The sequence below is a fragment of the Manis pentadactyla genome, chromosome 8 (assembly GCF_030020395.1).
Source record: "Manis pentadactyla isolate mManPen7 chromosome 8, mManPen7.hap1, whole genome shotgun sequence".
Classification (NCBI taxonomy): Eukaryota; Metazoa; Chordata; class Mammalia; order Pholidota; family Manidae; genus Manis; species Manis pentadactyla.
In genome coordinates, this window is record NC_080026.1 from 130,625,132 (window position 1) to 130,642,090 (window position 16,959).

The 16,959-nt window shown below is 37.6% G+C and overlaps 1 protein-coding gene across 2 annotated transcripts in view; it reads left to right on the forward strand.

Moving 5' to 3' along the window:
- The first annotated feature begins 6,589 nt into the window (after positions 1 to 6,589).
- Positions 6,590 to 16,959, forward strand: part of WDR11 (WD repeat domain 11) — a 54,821-nt gene continuing 44,451 nt past the window's right edge. For both annotated transcript variants that reach the window (XR_005027369.2, XM_036898687.2), the window contains exons 1-5: positions 6,590 to 6,735; positions 7,718 to 7,829; positions 12,532 to 12,685; positions 13,967 to 14,140; positions 16,317 to 16,503. Coding sequence is in view for 1 of the 2 variants with exons in the window: in XM_036898687.2 (XP_036754582.2) it covers positions 6,650 to 6,735; positions 7,718 to 7,829; positions 12,532 to 12,685; positions 13,967 to 14,140; positions 16,317 to 16,503 (713 nt within the window). In the remaining variant the exon portion in view is untranslated. The remainder of the gene's footprint in view (positions 6,736 to 7,717; positions 7,830 to 12,531; positions 12,686 to 13,966; positions 14,141 to 16,316; positions 16,504 to 16,959) is intronic.

Here is a 16,959-nt window from a genome sequence, read left to right on the forward strand (position 1 = left end):
TCGCTCAGGGAAACTATTTGATCCAGGAGGTCATTGGGAGTCCCATTGATATGTGTTTTCAGAACCCAAAGGAAATTTTCACTGCACCCGGCACACTCTGTTTTAGAAGATTAGGTACTGTTAAGGGGCAGACATTTCCCCACCATTTAAAAATTCATATTGTGTTATTTTCACTTCCTCGAATCACTGAAGTTCCTAGTAAGGCACCTCCCATCTCCTGCTGTAGATTAATGAGGCTTCATGCAAATTCTGTAATGCCTGTATAATTCTGCCTTGAACATAGTGCCATGTGAAGACTGTTCGTAGGGGCTAAATAAAGCTGTGAACCCAGTGGATTCCTCAATCACAAGTGCCATGAATGTCTTTGATAATGGGTACTCTGTTGGCCCTTTCTGGTCTGGCTCTCAGCAGTAACTCACATCCTGTACTTCAGAGCTACCAGAGAGTACATAGCGAGGAAAGGCAAGATTCAAAGTGAGAACATTTTAATATCACTGCCATTTTACTGAATGGCAAGTTATGGTAGGACTTGAACCATTTATATATACATATGTTGTATTTGTGATTTTGTATATAGATATACATATAACATATACACAATCAGAAATACAAATTTCCATTTACTGTACTGCTTCTCAATATATAGCATTTTTATTTAACTCAGCAAGCTTTATAGAATGTCCCTTCCTACAATAATGCAAGAATCCTAGTGGTTTTCCCTTTTAAAATCTTTTAAGTGAAATTTCAGCCTGATCCTACAGAGAATTAACTTTTATAACCACTGCATTCTGCCATGAGGAAGATTAATGACTCTCTTCCTTCTCTACTGTCTATTGAAAACCTTTATGCAAATGCGACAGATGTGAGGAACTTGGCACACAGCAAAGTCAGGTATGACTTTCTAATTAATTTGGCTGGAAACCACTGGGCATTAACTTCACCCACAAAAGAGCATCCTTCACAGGTAGGAGCTAAATTGTCAATAATTGTCTTGTTTGGTGAACATTTAGCTAGGTCTGTCTTGAGGCAGATGTGAGTCTGGCAGCGCTCTCCAGCCACCTGGACCAGCCTCCCAGATGTAGAGCTAAATGACCTGAAATGGACCAGGAAAGGCAAGGTGAATCTGGGAAGCTCGGGCTCCCTGTAGGATCCATGCAGACAGTGAGCACAGGTTCTGGAGAGATAGATCCTGCTGTACCTGATGGCCCCATGGGAATAGAAGCAGGCTAGTGAGAGGAGCAGGACAGTGGGGAGGGAGGGATGGTATGTCCAAGATGTGGCACCTGCCTCAGCTCCAGATTTGCAATCACCTGGGGACCATAAAGGTCTCCTTTCTTTAGCTTCTGTGACTGACACCTGGCCTAAAGTCCTATGTGCTATGACTAATATGCCAAATGGTAGTCTGGCAGTCACGCAATGAGAGCCAGGCTTTCATTGTATGAAAAGGGCATACACTGGGCAATGAATTTTATTCCATCAAAAAAATGTTAAGTTTCTGTATTTCAAAAAATTTCACAAAGTAAAGGGCAGATTATATTGGGAAAATACTTACAAATGATTATACCTGGCTACTGAGTGGAATATATTTGCAAATGACTACATCTGATTATTGAGTGGGAAAGAGGAGAGTAAAAATAGTTCTTATGACCTCAGTTGTATAAAAAAATAAAGCATGTGCATATTAAAAGGAAGAAGTGTTTAGTCATTTAAAAGAAGTCAGTCTTACCAATGATCATATAATTACTTTTTTTATATTTATGCTTTCCTGAAATTTCAATATTTTCCACAAAAACCACTTATTTTGTAATTTAGAAATTTTAATAGTTAAAAGAGTTATATTCACTCCTACAAATTATTTTTGAGACATAACTTAGTAGAATTAAAACCAAATACAAGCCTGAAGATATTTACTATAGCTTTGCTATTTTAAAAAATTGGAAATGACTTAAATATTTATCAGGCAGTGGGGGTTGGAGTGGATAAAAAGTCCACTCTACCAAATACTGTGAACCATTCAAGTGATAATTCTGATGACTATATAAACATTATAAATATGATTATGAAAGAATATGCAAAGAAAAGACTTTAAAAAAGTATGTGTATTAGGCAACCATGTAAATTTACCTTCATTTGGACAAGAACTGGGAGAAAAGGTCTAAATATAAAAATAATTACATTAGCAAATGAAAATTATGGATACATTTTTTTCTTTTTTTTTAAGAAAATGATCTACTGTTCTTCACATTTCAAAAGAGTGAAATGAAAAGGTCTGGACCAAACACTTTCAGTCTAGGTCAGGGTGTTCTGTGCCACCTGCTTGGTCTCATGCTGGCATCTGGGCCTCTTGATTCATTCAGTCTGTCCACGCTCAAAACTTATTTTAAGGCAGATTTGAATCAAGTCAGTCATCTTGAATTACGTTTTGAATTGCAAATCAGTCATGTACCATAGGTAGAAGAAACACAAGTATGACACTCAGAGAATCAAAGTCACGGTGGCAAATTAGCATTTATTTTTAATAGCAACAACTGGAGGATTCATGAAGGACCAGATGTTTTGAAGTCCTTAAACTTGTTAGGGTATCTTACAAGCTATTTCCACCAAAGTCCAAGCTCATTAAGAGCGAGAAATCAATAGAATAATTTTTTCCCCCCAGAAATCATGATCGAGCACCAGATACAACCTTGTTAGGTTAATCTAGTTTATGAAATGCAATTCCATTGAGGGCAATATCTAGGCACTATTTATTTGGACTAATAAAATTCTGATGAAGAAATCAAATAAGAAAGTCCTTAGTTTAACCTTCCTTTAAAAACCAATAACTGGATCAACACACACTGACAGAACTACGTGGCTCCAGGAATGGGATATGATAGCAGGTTAATTTTGTGGAGCAGCTAGAAAGAGAGAAAGGACCAGAATGGGTGACCAAGAGGTGAAGGGGCTGACCTGCTCCTTATCCTTCATAGCCAGAGCAGCTGTTCCATTGCAGATTTTTACATGCAATATTTTTATTCCCTGAATTGCCGAATATCACAGAGGGTGGCAGGGGCAGAGCAGGACCCTGCCTGCCTGTCAAACTGCAAAGGTCTCACTGTTTATGGAAACACCTAACTGCTTCTCCTTGTGCAAAGGGTGTAAGAGATGCACATCCCTCACATGATCTACATGGGAGAAATCCATTTCACCATGACTGCTCTTCTCAGAAACATCCTGTAGTCTAATAAACCTCAATTACCATGTCATAAAGGGCAGCAACTAATGCATTGCATTCTAATAAGTACCTGTAATATGTAGACATTAAAAAGAAATCAATGATGAGAGTAGCTAAATAATAAATGAGACTGATGATCATCCACAAGCAAATAATGAGTGGGAAGAAAGTTTAAGGAAAAATCCGAAAAAAGAAAAAGAAACCGCTGGTCTAGGCTGTCAACTAGCAGGACCACCAATGATGCCTACTGTTGCTCATTGTCAAGCCTGATAAGTGACTTGTGCCTAGACTATCTGAAGAACTTTTATAACTCAATAGTGAAAAGACAACCCAATTTAAAAATGAGCAAGGATCTGTATAGACATTTCTCCAAAGAAGATATCAAAATGGCTAATAAGCTAATGAAAAGATGCTCAACATCATTAGCCATCAGGGAAATGCAAATCAAAAACCACCCACCAAAATGACTGTAATAAAAAAAAACAAAGATAACAAGTGTTGGTGAAGATGTGGAGAAATTGGAATCCTCATATACTGCTGATGGAAATGTAAAATGGAGCAGCCACTTTGGAAAACAGTTTTGCAGTTCTTCAAAAAGTTAAACAGAGTTACCTATGAGTCAGCAATTCCACTCCTAGGTCTATAACCAAGAGAAACGAAAACACAAGTTCACACAAAAATATATACAGGAATGTTCGTGGCAGCATTATTTGTATTAGCTGCAGAGCAGAAACAACACAAATGTCCATCAACTGATGAATGGATAAATAAAGGGTGGTAACCTATCTGTACAATGAAATATTGTTCAGCAATAAAAAGGAATAAACTACTGACACACACTACAACATGAACAAATCTTGAAAACATTATGCTATGTGGAAGAAGCCAAGTACAAATAGCCACAGGTTATATAATTCCATTTACATGAAATGGACACAATTGACAGGTTTATGGAGACAGACAGGAGATCAGTGATTGTCTAGGGATGAGGAGGGGCAGGAAAGTTGTGGGGAAATAGTGACTGTTAGGGAGTATAAGGTTTCTTTTGGAAGTGATGAAAATATTCCAAATTTGTGATGATAGCTGGGAAACCCTAAATACATTAAACATCACCAAATTGTGCATATTACATAGATGAATTGTATGTTGTTTAACCCCATATTTTCCAGGAAGCAGGAGTTCATTGCAACTGGACTACAGAGTGGATTATGACATGGATGGCAATATGGTTTTGTCAGTAGTTAAAAGCATAAGTTTTGAAATCAGATTCACTGGGTTCCAACACTGGCTCTGCCTTCTGTTGGTCATATAAATTCAGGCAACTCTGTGAGCCTTAACTTGGTCATCTTTAGGGTACTTGTGAGATGATGCAGACAGAGGGTTTATCACAGTACCTGGCATCTTATGAGCACTTGATAGTAAGCTATTGACTTCATCCTCAAACGTTTACCAGTGCTCTGTCTCATGTGACCTTGGAAAGTTTACTTACAAAGTAAGTGTTTATTCAGTTACGTTATTTCTGTCTTCATCCCTTTTCTCTGCTTCCCTGATCTGAGCAGTTTAGGAATCAGAAATATCACCATTATACTCTAATCTCCACCAACTTTACAACAAAGAGGGAAAAAAGTTATTCTAGTGTAGTGATGCAAATGACACAGCAGTGGAAGGATGTTCTGCACCCACATTACCAGGCTTTGGAGTTGATGTCATCAGGCATGGACATGGGTGAAATAATAGTTTCTCAGGCATAGAAATGGATCATAGATTCCATCCTATTAAAGAGATCAATAGTCCACTGTGTCCAATATTGTCTCCACTCCTGTGACAGAGATTGCTAATTGGCTCTGAAAATTCATTTCTCCCCATCTTTCATAGGAACACAGCCACAGTTTGTATCTGGGCACATCGTCACTCCATTTAATGAACAGATGTCCCAGCTTCCCTTACAACTAGTTCAGGTCACAGAATTAAATTCTGGCCAGTGAGATGTAAGTGGAAGGATTATGTAGTGACCTCTGAAAAATCACTCTTCTGTACTATTTCAATATTGATACCCGACATGATTGTCACCTGCATATGACTGTCTAGCAGGAGAGACTAATGTTTTTAGGCAGCTGTAATATAAGGGATTACAATGGATGCTTCAGAGGAACCCATAAAAATCTATTAATATACTTAATTCATACTCTTGTACCATGGGAGACATATTGCTGTCCCAACCCCAGCTGGTGATTCATCCTTGCCCTGAATATTCAACATTCATGTCTCAAAGTAGCTTACAGATTCAAGCTGATTAATCCCTCTTCCTCCAAGAGGGTTACCTGCTGCCCTTCTCCATCTGTGAACTCCCGCACTGACTCCTCATTGTCACCTTGTGCCTGATGGACCTTATGCTTGTGGCCATTTAAAACTCCTGTCCCATCAATCATTCACTGAAGACCAACTGTATGCTAGGGAGGGTGCTAGGCACTGGGAAGAAAAGAAGATTGGGAATTGGCTCCTTCTAGGAGGAGATAACTACAGTGTTTTAATCCCCTATATTACAGCTGCCTAAACAGAGAGGACACTGGAGATGATCTTTGAGAAAGCTGGTTTATAAGAGTGATAAAGGCGGACGCAAAGGCCCATGAAGACAGAATTTCCAACATTATGTCCCTTTTGTTAATCAGGGAGAACCAGACATCTGTAAAAATGGCCGCTGGAAAGAAATCACTGCGTTGTGCTATTGTAAAGAAAATAAACAAAAGCAGAGGTGGGAGAGATTGAGTCAGACTTGAAGGACAACTGCAGAGGAGAAACTACAAAATGAAAGCTAGCCCAGCAATCAGGCAAACTGACAGTCGGCCTCATGAGTAAAGCTGTTTTTCTCATCAAGTATTTCCAAGACCAGATATGAAGTGTCTTTTGTATTTGGAAATTGTTTATATTCAGGCCACTCATCTCATCCACTCTCTCCATTTCATCCAGTGAATCCCATTCATTCATTTACTCCACAGAGTCCTTGAGAGTGGGGACTTCCTATCTTCGTCATTCCTACTCCTCACTGCTGAGCCTACAATAGTGCCCGATATTAGTAGTTGCCCCAAATTAACTGATCAAAGGTGGAAAGGCTAATTGGGCCTTTCACCCCTTGTTTTTTACGATTTCCAGCAGGGCATAGAGGCCTAAGCAGTCCGAACCTGAAGAAAACAGACCTGACTGGAGGCAGAACCACTTCTGCCAAGGGAACCCCAGGGGCGACGGAACCCTGAAGGAGGGGGAACCCGGGAGCGGCGGAACCTGAAAGCGGCGGATTCCAGCGGTTGAAGGAACCTTTGACTTAGCGGAACCACCGCGGCACCCAGGGAGCCACCCGGACTCTGTTTGGAACGGAAGCGCGGTGACTACCGCTTCCTGGTTGCGGGGCGGCGCTGAGGGCTGGGTTCAGCCGCCGCGATGTTGCCCTACACCGTGAATTTCAAGGTGTCGGCGCGCACCCTCACCGGGGCCCTCAACGCCTACAACAAAGCGGCGGTGGACTGGTGAGGGCGCCGGGCCTCGAGGCCGCCAGGATCGGCCCTGAGTGTGTGAGGGGAAGGGGAAAGAGCAAGGGGTTTCACCCCCTGGATAGCTTGGCCGCCCCGGGACTGGGTGCTGCCTTCACTGGTTGGAGATTTTCTTTTAGTTTTTGTTGTTGGAGTAAAAGTAGTAAAGACCCCTTATGGGAACTTCCCCTGTGCAAATATAATTGCCCTGTTTGTTCCAAATGTTATTTTTTGCTCTTTTCCCCATACTTCCTCCCGTACCGTTCCGTTTCCCCTTTCTCACCCCTCCAGTCTCCAGGCTTCCCTCCCTCCACTGGCAATTCTCCTGCCAACTTTCTCTTCCCCAATTTGTCATTTATTTCTCTGTGTCTTATCCCTGTTTCTTACCTTTATCCATTCAACAATGTGCTAGGCACCTGTTTTCTCACCTATCCTTAATCTCACCTTTTCCTTTTCACTGGAAAACAACACTGCAGCTCTGAACATTAATAATTAGACAAATATAAAGCAAAATTGTGTAGCCATGGCTGTTGGGAATGTTGGCAAGAGGACTGAAAGCCCCGTCCAGAGATTTTCTTTTTATGTGGTTGGAAAGGTGGGGAACTAGTCACAAATTCTTAACATGATCGTAGGCGCTTTGTGGATGCTCAGGATTTGAAGTTGAGTAACACAAAGCACATACCCCCAAAGACACATGGACAATGGGAGTTGCTGTATACATCCTCCCAGCTCTATATGCATTGCTGAGAACCTTTTTTACACAAATCAAGAACGAACGTCAACAAGCACTCTTAAGCTTATAAAGACCTTTTATTTAAAAGGGTAAAGTAAAATACTGTCCTTTGGACTTAAATAATAATTTTGTTAATGGTGGTACATATTAGTTGGATATATCATTTATTTAGGGTGCCTCTTGGCATGAAGGAAGTTAAGTCTTGCTTTGTTTCTTACTTAAATTATAACATTACTGTTTCGTTAGGGGCTGGCAAGGTTTAATTGCTTATGGATGTCATTCGCTTGTGGTAGTGATTGATTCCAATACCGCCCAAACTCTTCAAGTTTTAGAAAAACATAAAGCTGATGTCGTCAGGGTAAGTAAATCCCACTTGGATGCTGTAAATATTGTCTGTTCTAAAATTTTAAATTTAACTAGATTCTCATTAGGTCCTACGTGTAAATGTTAAATGGCTTTTAAATAATATTTGGGGTAGGCTAGCATTTCCATGTATGTGACTTAATGGCAGTCCAGGATGAGCTATTAAATGCTTTTCTTAGATCATTTTACAACTGATAGAAAACAAGAGTTTTGCTATTTACCAGATCACTCATTCATTCATTGGTTTTGGACTCTTTAGCATGTGCCAAGCATATAGAAATGTATGCCCTCAGCAATTCATTGTTTAGTGAGGAAGAATGTAAAGAAAACACACAAATACAGTGTGATCGGTGAGACTTGCATACAGTGCTGTGGGAAGACAAAGGAGCTACATATCACCTAGTTGTAGGGAGCAGGCGAGGGTCACAGAAGTCTTACCAGTTTAGGGACTGGTAAGCAGCGTTAGCCAAGTGAAAAATTGGGGGAGGAGCACTGCAGGAACAAGGCAGCACACACACAAAGTAGTGTGCCGTAAAGAGCTGAAAGATAGGATATACCTGTAAGGAGCATCGGAAGAGGAGGCAGCCAGAGAAATTCACCTGTTCTGAAAGTTTTATAAGATTCTGAAGGAATTTGGATTTTTAAATAGGAGATTGATATGATTGGATTTGCATTTTAGAAAAATTCACTGTGGCATCTGTGGTGGATCTGTTGCAGACAGGCAAAATGAGACCGATCATTTAGGAGACTTCCACAGTAATTTTGGCAGGAAACTCAAAGGGTCTAAAAAAAAGCTGAGATACGGAGGAGTCATTGCTTAGAGGTAACTGGGATAGCCTTTATAGTAATCAGTTTAAGAGAGAGCCAGAGAATGGACTTACTCCAAAGTTTCTGTTTGAGAAACTGAATGGCAGTGTTGCTGTGAAGGTGAATGTGAAGTCAGAGAGTTTAAGTTTTCAGCATGCAAAGTCTGAGACACTTGGGTCAATTGAATTATAATGATCTGAAATTTTAGGGGAAAAGATTGGAGATAGAGAGATTTAGGGTTTTTTTTTTATAGCAGCTTTTTTGAGATAGACCATAAATTCACCCATTTAAAATGTACAATTCCATGAGTTTTAGTATATTCACAGAATTGTGCAGCCATCCCCACAATTCCCCTGTGAAGTCCTATGCCCATTAGTAGTCACCCTCATATTTTTACTACCTAGGCACCCACTAATTTACTTTCTGTCTACGTAAATTTGCCTATTCTAGACATTTCATGTAAATGAAATCATACAATATGTGGCCTTTTGTGCCTGGCTTCTTTCACATAGCATAATATTTTCAAGGGTCATCCATGTTGTAGCATGTGTCAGTACTCTGTTCCTTTTTGTTGCTGAGTAATATTCCACTGTGTAAATGTATCACATTTATTAATTGATTGAAATTTGGCTATTTGCCACTTTTTAAGTATTATCAATAATGTTGCACTGAACATTCATGTGTAAGTTTTGGTGTGAAACCTGTGTTTTAATTTCTCTTAGGTATATACCTAGGAGTGGAATTGCTCATGGTAACTCTGTTTAACTTTATGAGGAACTTCCAGACTATTCTCCAAAGAGGCTGCACCATTCTATTATCAGTGTATGAGGATTCCAATTTCTCCACATCCTCACCAATATTTGTTATTATCTGTCCTTTCGATTATTGCCATCCTAGTGGGTGTAAAGTAGTTCTCGTTGTGGTTTTGGTTTGCATTTGCCTGATGGCTAATGATGTTAAGCATCTTTTCATGTTTTTATTGGCCATTCGTGTATCTTCTCTGAGAAATATCTATTTAGTCCATTGCCCAAAAATTTTATTATCTTTTTATTATTGAGTTGTAAGAGTTCATTATGTATTCTACTTGCAAGTTCCTTATCAGATATATAGTTTGCTAATATTTTATTTCATTCTGTAAGTTGTCTTTCACTTTTTTGATGGTGTCCAAAAAGCACAAAATTTTTTATTTTCATATAATTTAATGCATATTTTTTCTTTTGTTGCTGTATCCAAGAAACCATGGCTTTTTCCAGTGTCAAGAAGATTTATACCTTTGTTTTCTTCTAAGAATTTTATAGTTTTATGTCTTACATATAAGTTTTGATCTATTTTGAGTTAATTTTTATATATAATAAGTAGGAAAAAATACATTTGATTTTTGTATATTGATCTGTGATCCTGCTAAAGTCATTAGATAAAGTAATTTTGGAATTTTTTACATTTGCAGCATATTATCTGTAGATAACAACATTTTATTGGTAATCTGTACATCTTCTTTTTCTTGCCATATTGCGTTGACCAACACCTCTACTCTATAATGAATAGGAGTGCTGAGAAGATAACCTTGTTTTATTCCTGAGCTTAGGAGGAAATCATTCAATCTTTCACTATTAAGGATTTTTTTTTTCTTTTTTTGAAAATAATATCTTATCTTTTTCTTTCCCTTCTAGTGCCCTCTTCTATTTTTCTGGCATTTCTGAAGTTTTCATTTCTTGGTACATATCCATGTTTCATTCTAGTATTATATTCCCTTTGCCTGAAGGATTTCCTTTAGGTTCTTGAGGTCTATACTTAATATAGATTGATTCTTTCAGCTTTTATTTATCTGTGAAAGTACTTCACCATTTGTTTTCCCTTGTAGTGCATCAAAGATAATCACTCCACTATCTTCCAGCTTGCATCATTTCTGATGAGAAATTCTTTTCTTTGTTTCTCTATATGCAGCGTATCTTTTCTCATCTGGTTGCCTTCAAGATTTTCTCTTTACCCTTGGTTTTCAATAGTTTGATTATATGTCTGGATGACTTCTTAAAAAAATGCATACACTGTCTGGGGTTTACATTAATGGAATTCAAGCACTGCATATACACAACACACACATATACACGTATATATATATATATAAGTATGCATACATACAACACACACACACACAGTTCTTATCCATTGTAGTTTCATTTTGTGAATAGTGGTCACAAACATTGAATTAGCAAATACTAAAGCATTGATACCTCCTAGGGGAATATAGGTTAGGTTCCTGTGAGCCTCTAATCACAGCATTTTTGTCAACTTGTCAATACATAACCTTGTTTTATGTATTTCTTTTAAAAGACATCTTAATATAAGTTCATTCGTTAACATTGAACTCACGGCCAACAGGACTATAATTCTTGCCTGAACAGAGCTTACCTCATGTATTTTTTCAGTAAGGGATATCATAACTTCCTGTGCTTAGGAACACTGCATAGCACTTCAGCACTGTGCTTGGGGGCTATTTTGAACATTGAAATCAACAAAAAGCACACAAATGCAAAAAAGAGTGACACTAGATAGACTGCAAAAAGACACTTGTTTGCATTATGAGAGCTGAAGCAAGAACATTTGTTCCAGTTCAGCTGGGAATGTGCATGTGTAATGAGGATTGACTGTATATATACATACACATTCAAAGATAAACATGCATATATGCATGTGAACATATATTCACACATATATTTCATTCAAAATATTCTAGCCTAAGGAAAAGATGTACTATAGGAGAGCATTAAGGCTCATTAACACTGAAGTTCAGAAAACTTTATTTCTGTTTCTTGTGAATGCTATTGGAATTGGTTAACATATCCTTCTCTACCATTGCATTATGTATGGGTGTGTTTACATGTATATATACACCTATGTGGGCCTGTATACATATGATTATATATGTATATATTTGAAGATTGTGTGGTGGTGAAGTTCATTTAATAAACACATATTTGTTGGACACCAGCTTGGGGCGCCGTGTAAGATCTGGGAATAGAAATGTGAACAAGGCCCCATGATCCTGCCCTGTGGAGCTCACAGGTCATGGGTTGGTCAAAACAAAGTGAATAAAGTTATTACAAACTATTATGTGCTAAATGCTGTGAAGAAAACAAACAGGATGCTGAGCTAGAGGAGAGGCGAGCTTGTCGCCAGGGAAGGCCTTGGCTGAGGTGAAGACTGTTTTGTTTTTGACTTTTAACTGTCAGTATCTGATGCTCAGGATTAACCTGATTTGTGCTGGAATTCTGGTAGTTTTTATTTAAAAAAATTCTGTTATAATGATGTTGGTAGAGGTATGAAGCATACATTTTTCTTTTCTAAGAGAAAAAATTGTTAACATTTTTTCCAATTTTATGAAAACAACAGTTTTTTGTTTGCTTTTGTTTTTTCCTTCAAGGTTTTTGTGCCTCTAAGTATCTCCTTTAAATTAGAAGAAAAGAATACAGAAAAACATTCAACCTAGCAATTCAGAATTTTGGATGATTTGCCATATTCAATTTTATGATTGAACCATTTGATCATTAGTATATCATCAGTATAGATAAATGGTATACCAACAATGATAGCATTTTTATGATACAGTATTCTGAAGTTTTTATTTGAATTTCCCTAAAATATTAAGTCTGTACATCATTTTTTTTATATTTTAAAGATAGGACATAGTGATGTTTTCAGAACTATTTCAACTGCAACTTTAAAAAAATTGCATAAATAATCAAAATGGCTGACTTTCAAAATGGAAACCAGTCTCTTGCTTATTATTTCTAAATATTTTTGCAACATGTATGGGCTTCATGTTTTATGAAAACGGTGTTTGGTTTTATTTAGTACAAGTACTTACTTGGTTTGATTTCTTTCTGATACAGGTTAAGTGGGCCAGGGAGAACTATCACCACCACATCGGCTCGCCTTACTCCTTGCGCTTAGCTTCTGCTGATGCCAATGGGAAGATCATCGTTTGGGATGTAGCAGCAGGAGCAGCTCAGTGTGAGATTCGAGAGCATGCCCGCCCCATCCAGGGTGAGGGAGTCTGTGCGCCGCCAAGTGTCTGTGTCACCACACGTACTCCTAGAGCGGGCTTTTTCCCCCATTCACTCAATTTCATGACTTCCCAGTTTTCTCTTGATGGTGCTTATCCTACTCTGCTGATCTAAATCTAGCTTTTTTTTTTCCTTATCAATACACTTCTGGGCATATTTCCTCATATCTCAGCTGATTGGTGCTTGGTACAATGCATTAATTTCATTGGCCTCAGTCAAACATACTGAGAAAAATTAAGCTGCTGTAAACAATCTTATAAGCTAAGCTAGAAGTAAACTTGGCCATATTGCTGTTGTGAATTAGCCCTCAGTGCTTACTTTCCACTAATAGAGATGATCAAAGTTTTATTTTCCTTTTCTTATAGATTATTTCTTTGTGTGTTTATGTTACTGACCTGAAACCAATACAGAATCCTTTAGACTCAGGCTTTGACTGATTGTCTCTCTTGACAGAGTGAATATTTTAAACGACTATTTAAAAAATATTTATTGAGTACTTATAGCTGACCCTTGAACTATGCAGAGCACCAGACCAACCCCCCGTGCAGTCAAAAGTCTGCATGTAACTTTTGACTCCTCAAAAACTTAACTGCTCTCGGCCTACTGTTGACTGGAAACCTTACGATAACATCAGCAGTCGATAAACACATATTTTGTATGTTATGTGTATTAATTCTGTATTCTTACAATAAAGTAAGCTAGAGAAAGGAGAATGTTTTCCAAATGGTTGCAAATCTCCAAAAAAAACTTCCAATATATTTATTTGGAAAAATCCATGTATAAGTAGACCCATGCAGTTCAGATTTGTGTTATTGAGGGATCAATTATACTATGTACTGGGTATAGAACTAGATCTTTATCCTATCCTGTTTACTGTGAAAAAACATGAAACTGCAAAATCCCATTAAGTAATTCCACCAAAACATTAGAAGACTGACATTATTGAAGCTGGCTAGGAGAGTCTTTGTCATAAAGTTTTAAGTAATCATTAGTGCAAATTGCCTTGTATTTTCTTTGAAGTAATATTTCAGATTACTTGGAAATTTTGATTTTTAGATTCTAATGCTCAGACATCTCATTTTTATATAAAATAGCTTTTACTCTGCAATCCTGACACACACATTTATGCAACACTGGGAGGAAGAAGGAGAGTCAAGATATTTAAAATTATTTTAAAAAATTCAGTGTCAAGGACATGTTAGCCAGGTGTTTTGAGGTGGGTGATTTCTTAATTTTGCCTTTGTTTCTATGGTCTTTACAGATGTTCAGTGGTTATGGAATCAGGATGCTTCCCGAGATTTGCTGCTTGCTATCCATCCGCCAAATTATATTGTGCTCTGGAATGCAGATACTGGCACCAAACTATGGAAGAAGAGCTATGCAGATAACATTCTTTCATTTTCTTTTGACCCTTTTGATCCCTCACATCTAACTTGTGAGTAGTAGTTTTCTTGTGGAAAAATGAGTTGAGGTATTAAATATAGTTAAAGATGTATGTGTAAGATACACACAATATACATCATACATCTATAATGTTAAAAAAGCTGAGCAAAGTGGAGAAGCAAATCTAGTCCATGTATCTACAGCTCCTAATGTAGATACTAAATCATAATGTCTTATCATTTGCAAGTATTTTGATAGTTAGAAATTAAAATTAGAAAGCTATACCTTCACTGTGTTGAATTCGTGAATTAGATTATTCAGGTGATGGAGGTGCTGTGCCCTTCTCATTCAGATTTAATTAAATTTGTTTTTCTTGGAACATTTAAAGGACCTACATCAAGGATTTTATTTAGTATGTGACCAATTCTGTTCTTCCTTTTTTAAAAAAGAAATTGTTTAAAATAGTGCCGTGTGTTTTGAACACCATGAACAGAGGCATGGAAGATAACAGAATAAGCCCAAGAAAATTTTTTTTTGCAGAGGTTGTTTTTGTCAGTGTGGTTTTGATATTTTAGTTGCTGATCTAAAAATGAGATTTGTTTTTAGACAGATATTTTTGTGACTAAATGAGTTAGAAAATATATTCATTTATGCAAGAGGTAATTCTTGAGTTGCTACTATGTCAGATGTTCTGGGAGCTTGGAATAGATCAGTGAACCCAGACAAGCACTCCTGCCTTCATCCAGTTTGCATTCTAGTGAGAGGGACATCATAAACTCTGAACATAATGAATTAATTGATTTTAGTATACTAAGAGCTTGCATGTGGTATAAAAAAATAAAACAGGGTAAAGGGAATGGAGGGAAATGGAAGGATGGGAGTGGGCAGATTGTTGTATTAAATAAAATGATCAAAGGCCTCATTTTGATATCTGATCAAAAACCCAAAGGACAAAGGGAATTAATTAGCTCTGGTAGAGAATTTTTCCTTGGATTAGAATTCTTTCTAACTTGTCTCTATTGGCATTTGTGAGAGGTGTGTGTATGTGTGTGTTGAAGGAAAAAGAGAAGGGCAGATGAGCAGAAACTAAAATGGGACACATGGCTGTGAGTAGCTGCAGTGCAGTGTGTTTAGGTTTTGCTTATAAACATGTATGTGGACGAATGTGTGCATGCATGCACTCCCTCCCTCACGCATGGGTTTGCTATGAGGTGCAGTGCTGTGGGAGCCCGGAAGATGACTGGTTTATCTGGCAGTCAGGAGGGAGGGCCTCACAAAGGGAAACAAATGGGATCTTGAAAGATGAGTTCTGCAATCTGAAAAGGAGACAAGGCCTCAGGCTAATTTCCTGCATCTCTGTAATTTGGGTGATGGAAGCTCTGTAGTTTCAAAGCATCAGGTGACTAACATCGACTTAATCACTGAATGTTCGAGGGTTGTCATAACTCTTGAATACTTTTTTGTTCCCTGTGCTTAAACAGCCTCACCAACTGTGGGGAGCCAGGGTGGATAAGCTTTTTCTGCTCAGATATCTTTGTATTAGTCAGCCCCAGTTTTAAGAGAAATTATTTTTTTCAGTCATAAAAAGGCTAATTTGTATTGCTAAATGTGGTGCTTCCCTCTTAAATATTTCTGTTTCCTGTACACTTAGTAAGCCTCTGTAGGCACTCTATTTTTATTCTACATATAAAGAAACACTCTTTATGCATCTTAAGACTCAATCTGATGCTCAAGAAGAAAAAAGTATTTTTAGACTGAGTAGCTCATGACAACTATAAAAAATTAGTATCATCAAATCAAATATTTGAATTTAGCTAAGTGTGATATGCAAAGCTTCTTCTTATGGGTTTTTTTTTCTTCTGCAGATTTTATATTCTGAAAAGTCTTTGGATTTTAAAGTTACGGGATATAACGAGAAAAAGGTTTTAATGAAAGTCCATGCACTGAATTTATTTCAAAGAACAAACATTTGTTCTTCCAGGAACCTTCTGGTATCTTTTTAATATAAAACATTAATTTAGACTGCTGAGCTTGGCCACTGTTGAATTGTAAGGGACCACCCGTTTCACTTCAACTTGGAGAACATTCCTGTTATGTTACAAATGCACAACACTGCCAGTTCTATATTATTAAAATTATCATTATATTGCTCTCAAAATTGTATTGGATAAAAACTCTATGCTAAACTTGATTAAACTTTAATCAGAGTTTTGCTTCTCTCAATGTAGTACTCACCAGCGAGGGTATTGTATTCATCTCAGACTTCTCTCCATCCAAGCCTCCCTCAGGCCCTGGGAAAAAAGTTTACATATCCAGCCCACATTCTAGCCCAGCTCATAACAAGCTGGCTGCAGCCACAGGGGCAAAGAAGGCTCTTAATAAAGTAAAAATTTTAATCACTCAAGAGAAACCTAGGTAAGTTGAAAGTGTAAGAGTAACAAAATTCACCTGTTTATTCAACATTTATCTATTTACCATCCATTCATGAAAACATAATTTCTGAAGAATGTACTAAGATTGATTTTCCTCATCTCACCCTTTCCAGTGTCCAATTTTAAGTTTGTAAGCGGAAAAATATTCTCCTAAGAGGAGATTCAGCTTTTAACATGAGCCCTTTGTTTCCACAAATTGTGCTGAACTCGGCCTTACGATTTTTTTACAGATAAAAGTTTTTAACTTCTGATAATAGATGATTCTAAAATTGAGTTGCTGAATACATTAAAATTGGGGACAGAGGCTGGATTTTCATTTTAAATACATTTTCCTGACTTAAATGCTGCACAGTTTCATTAAGAAGTAAAATATGGGTGGGTTTTTTCTCAATGCATGTAGAGATTGTTCCCATACTGGTGAAGGTCTAGGATTCTAGGG